Source organism: Leucopleurus acutus (assembly GCF_964270905.1).
Source record: "Leucopleurus acutus genome assembly, chromosome: 3".
NCBI classification, from domain to species: Eukaryota; Metazoa; Chordata; class Mammalia; order Artiodactyla; family Delphinidae; genus Leucopleurus; species Leucopleurus acutus.
In genome coordinates, this window is record NC_139145.1 from 112,725,889 (window position 1) to 112,731,272 (window position 5,384).

A 5,384-nucleotide genomic window follows, 5' to 3' on the forward strand; every position below is an offset into this window, starting at 1 on the left:
GGGAGGAGCACCTTGTTACCATCAGGTGGGAGTGGAACTCCAAGGTCCCTTCTCTGACACCTCTGTATGTACCACCCTAGAAGAAAGAAGGAGGAGTGCTTCATTACTCCCAGGCAAGTGTGAAAGTCTAGTGTCTCTGCTCAGTATTTGCTGATGGGGCTGAGAGTGGAGGCATGGCATTTTTTATGCAGTTTGGCCAGAGTAGGGCAGTTTTTTAAAAAGGTTTCTGTCTTGCCAGACTGTTTCCTCATCCCTTAGCAAGAGAACGCGGGCTTGTGGGGGTGGGTGCACGTGCATTTTTTGTCTAAATGCATTGGCATTTCTGGGTTATCGGCTCCCAGCATATATAAGAGACAAAAAGGAAACTCAGGGAACTTAACACTATGCTGTTCTTTAAGTCTCAAGGTCCCTGGCCAGTACATCTCCTTATCTCCATCTTTCAGGGTCTTCTTACATTCATTTTATACATAATGTCCAGGGTTTTTAGCTTATTTGGTGGAGGAATAGGGAGAAATGCTTCTGCTCCATCTTTTCTGGAACCAAAAAGTTCAGCTTACTTAACAGAAGATACTGCTTTTTTCCCTGAATAACTCTACTGCCCCCACCTGGAGTAATGAGAGGAATTTTTCCAGCACAGAACAAAATCTAGACACACATCTATTCTTCTAAAGAAGCCAAGGTGTCCTTCCCCAAGGGCCTCTGCTGCCTGGTATGCCCACCATTTACTAGTTGAGGAGCAAGAAAGGAATGTTAGTAACAGTAGATCCAGGGAATAGGGAGATTTATGAGAAGAGAAAAACTGTTTAGGGGTGGTTCATCAGCTTTTTATTTTTTTTAACTCAACTACTGCCCACACTTCAGTGGATAATATCAATAAATAGGAAAAGGAATATGCATTTGAAAAGGGAGCTTTAAAGGTTCACAGTTAAAGTGTTATGTACTTTTTCCCCCAGAACTTCCTCCCCAAGGTAATGATTAAATAAATAAAGAAAAAAAACCCTTTCCTTTGTTTGTTGTGGTTTTTATTTAGATCTTTACTTATTTGGACCTGTAAATTCTCACTTTTGGTTTAAGTGTCATAGGATCTCTATCTAATAACTACAAAAACAGATTGTAAAGATGAAAAATGTGACCACAAGTTGACACTGATGGTCATTAAAGACCAAACTTACCTAACCACTGAGGTAATGAATAATGTTAAATGTTAATCTTCTTGTTCTATAGCTATTTCTTGGTTGAAACGAAAAGTCTATCCTAGGTTTGATGATTGACATGCCTGGAGCTGGATATACTGTTGTTTTTTAAAGAACTGCCTTTTCTTCTACTTTTGGTATTTTCTAACTTAGGCTGCTGGCTGGCCTCTTTTTTCCTACAAGAGCTCTTCTTGCAATATGAGTATTGAACAAATTATTACGAGCTTTCTTTTTATGACAAACATCCAGGCTTCTATAGAATTGGTCTCCTTTTTGAAACATTTCTTGCATGTTTTGCTTATGTATTTTGACCTTCTCTGCCTCTGATAGCTTCTGTTCTTTCTTGTTCTGCTCATAGTTTATCTGAATTGGCTCCCCTTGTAGAGGTCCCTCTTTCTGATGATGGAATTCCTTGAGAAGCTCTACCCTCTGCTCTAAGATTTGGCATTCATTCTCCAGCAGAGCTGCAATCAAATGCAGTGAATATGTGTCTTGTTTCAGTTTCCTCACTTGTTCTTCCAGCTCATGCTTAGCTGACACCCCATTATTCGTTTGAGTTGGGGAATGGGCGCCATTATTTTCAAGAGTTTTGATGTCTGTCTGAGATTTCTGATAGGACTTTATTAGTTCACTGAGCTCAGTATGTTGCACACTCCAGTGTTTTGCTTCCTGTAGTAACTGCTCCATATTGTACCTCAGTTTGATATTTTCTTCTTGGACAAGAGGAAATCTGTGCTTTGCTTTTTCCTTACTTAGTTGAGTTTCATGAAGGGCTCTTTTTTCTTCTGAACAGTTTACCAAATCCCTTGCACAACCTTGCATGGTGTCCTTGGAGTTCTGGTTTTCCAACATCATCTCCTGTTTCTTTGAGTTCTGTTCTTTCCCTAAGTCCCAACTAGCAAGTAGCTTTTCCAATAGTACTTTATTTATTTTATCAAGTTCTCTGATTTTTTCTTCAAGTTCTGACACATCCTCAGAGATATTGGTTTCCTCAAAAGATTCTTTTGTTTCTATGATCTTCTCTTCATAACTTGTCTTATGTTTAACAATATCTTTAATTTCTTTTAAGAGGTTTTCAAACTTCTTTGCAATTCGTTGTTCAGTTGCTTCATGGTCACTTCATGGTTTTTTTGGGAAGGGAGAGAACTGCAAGAAACAGGGGGAAGTGATCCAATTTCAAATAAGGCAATGATAATCCTAGGGTGCAAAGACTCTTCATTGAGATCAGGAGACTTAAGCATTTTGGAGAGGGTGGCCACTTCCATCTCAGACTGAATTAGTAGGGCTGATGACCAGGGCATGAGCAAAGCAGAAAACCTTAGAGATTCCAGGAAGGGAAGGTGGTGGTCCTCTGTGCAAATGGGTAGAGAATGTGGAACTAAGCAGAACTCAGAGACCAGAGTTAAGGTCTGAAACCAGGAAGATGATGTTTAGGTGGAAGGTAACATCTTACACAACTTAGGGGGAAGGAGGGTGGGAAAGGGGACCAGGAACTAGGGCTCCATCTCTCCTCCTCCAGGCTTTTGGTGTTTATTCCTTGATCCTGGAAACCAGATCTTTATTCTATCACTGAACCATTGTGGCCTGTCCCCAGATTCTGTTTCCTTTGAGTCACAATAGAAACCTCTTAAACTCCCACCGGGTGACTCAAAACCTAAAGCTACTCCCCGCTCCAGAAAGATCTCTACACCAGTCCTTCCCTTCCTTACTTTTCTAGGTTTTTATTCATCTCATTCAGTAACTTTCATATTCATTGACTTTCCCCTCATCCCCACTATACACAACATGTTGTCAACTGTGGTATGTTTTTCTAACACTTAAGTGCATGGCTGAGAGAAGTCGTCCCTGGTGAGGGTACCCATTCTTTCATAGCACCTGGAGCCCTTATTGGTCCCATTCTAGGAGAGATGCTACTGCAAAAGAAAGTCATCCTTACAAAATAGAACCCCAAAAATGCTGCAATCTTTCTGTGATTTTAGGGAAATAACATCAGGAATTGCTCCATTAAAAAATATGCTAATGCAGTAAGAGAATGTCTGAATGGTTTCTTAACAACACAATTACAAATTGAGACTTTTCTTGGCTTGGAATGCAGGCATCCTTTTTTTTTTTTTTTAAATAAATGTTTACTTACTTATTTGGCTGAGCCAGGTGTTAGTTGCAGCACGTGGGATCTTCATTGCCGCATGCAGGATCTTTAGTTGCGATATGTGGGCTCTTAGTTCCCTGACCAGGAATCAAACCCAGGCCCCCTGGATTGGGAGCATGGAGTCTTAGCCACTGGACCACCAGGATGCCCTGAATTCAGGCATCCTTTAGGACAGGCTTAGTAAGCTTGCTCCTGAATCATTTACATCAGGGGATATAAAAGTTTAATTACTCTTTACAAGAACTTGTTTAAAATGGCATAATTTACCTAAAGTATTTGAAACAATTAAATACTATAGTGGCTTATAGAAAAGTAATTGAAGAGTATTAAACAAAGTGTACTCTTGTCTCTTTGTCCTTAGGAGTCAGGGCCTTGAGAATATTAAGTTCAACCAAAGAAAACATTCCTTAGGTGAGACTTTTTCTTGGCCTTCAAGATCTTGCTAGCAGGCACTTTACTAACTAGAAGTTTGCTTCTAATCTTAAAGAAAACTCATTATCTAGCAGTTTGGTTTTTTTTTCCTTAGGGAAGAGAAATTTACATTTTTTTTCTTTCACAGCTCCCAACTCACTTTGACTTTAGTTTCCCTGAGTGTCATGCTCATCTTCCAACCAGCTGGGCTCAGAGCCATCACCTCATGACCATCCACAGATGCAGTTGTGCTGGTCTTGCTTTTTACTTGAAGAAGGAGCACTTTTCTGACCCACACACAATGACACCACAGAGGCTAGAGATTGCCCTATGCTTTAAATCCATCTCATAAGGTCCAACTTTGATTGATATTTTGGTTTTTCCCTTTGACTCAAGCCATCATTTAAGATACTTTTTAAATCTCCAGGACAAGGAAACTTTTTTTTTCCTGATTTGGTAATTAATTTCTAGCTTTATTGTGTTGTAATCAGAAAATATAATATTTCTACTTTTGAAATTGATATTTTCTCTTTGGCCTAATAGATTAACAATGTTCATGGATGTTTTATGGATACTTGAAAGAAACTGAATTCTCTACTTTCTTCTTGTGCTTGCAGTTTTTTTAATGCTTTTGGACATAAGTCTGATATTACCCTGTCTTTGATTTTTCTGGAAACTGGTTTGAAGGTAGCTTGGTCAAGATACCATGAGAATTCTCTTTTCATCAAAAGGGGATTTAAATATTTCCTTCCTCCTTACAAATACAATGAATTTCAAATAAAATTTCTGTTAATTTTACTGAAATTTGAGTTTACTGTAGATACTGAAAAGCCACCAGAGTGGTCTTCTTTTCTTTATTGACCCGTAAGCCCAGTGGATAACTATCAATGTTAAACACATTTGGATTGTCTTACAATTGCTATCTACTAAGTGTCCTTAGCTTAATGACTTAAATAAAAAAAAGAAATGTGAAAAAGAAGAGCAAAAAGCTCTTAGAGAGAAAACATGCATAGACTTTTCTTTCTTTTTAAAACCAGTTTGTCTTAACAAGAATAGAAATCATATCAAAAGGTACATGATATCAACATGTCTTACTTCTGGTGATGTTAACCTTGGTCACTTCATTAAGTGATATCTGCTGCATTAAAGTATTATAAAGTTACTATCTTTCCCTTTATAATTAATAAACGTCCTGGGGAGGATGTTTTGAGACTAGGAAATTATCCTGTTTCTCCTCAAACGTTTGCTTATACAGTATAATTTTAGTGTACAGAAGTGAATATTGCCTGCAGCAATTATTACAGTGGTAATCTAATGGTGATTTTCTATTTCTCTCATTCCTTTTATATTTATTGATTAGAGTTATTTTGTAGAGAAGAGCTGTCTCTTTTCCTGTATTTACAGCTCCATTTTATTCATTCACCTATGTATTTATATACGTATGGACTCACAGATATTTTATTTGGGGGAGGTTATAAATGAATACTATCATTTTCTTACTCACCTATGTGTGAATAATTTTAACATGATGGATTTTTTGGTACAATGAAGTATATTTTCATTTCATGTAATTCTTCTACTTGCTCAGTAGTTTTTTGTTTGTTTTGTTTTGTTTTTGTTTTTGTTTTAAC

The 5,384-nt window shown here is 37.8% G+C and overlaps 1 protein-coding gene across 1 annotated transcript; it reads right to left on the reverse strand.

The window, feature by feature from the left end:
* Positions 1-1,337: 1,337 nt before the first annotated feature.
* On the reverse strand, positions 1,338-2,458 carry SPZ1 (spermatogenic leucine zipper 1; the record flags this gene model as incomplete). The annotated part of the gene is given in 2 exon segments (XM_082837497.1): positions 1,338-2,312; positions 2,315-2,458. Coding segments are annotated over 2 exon segments (1,119 nt in total).
* Between the last annotated feature and the right edge of the window lie 2,926 nt (positions 2,459-5,384).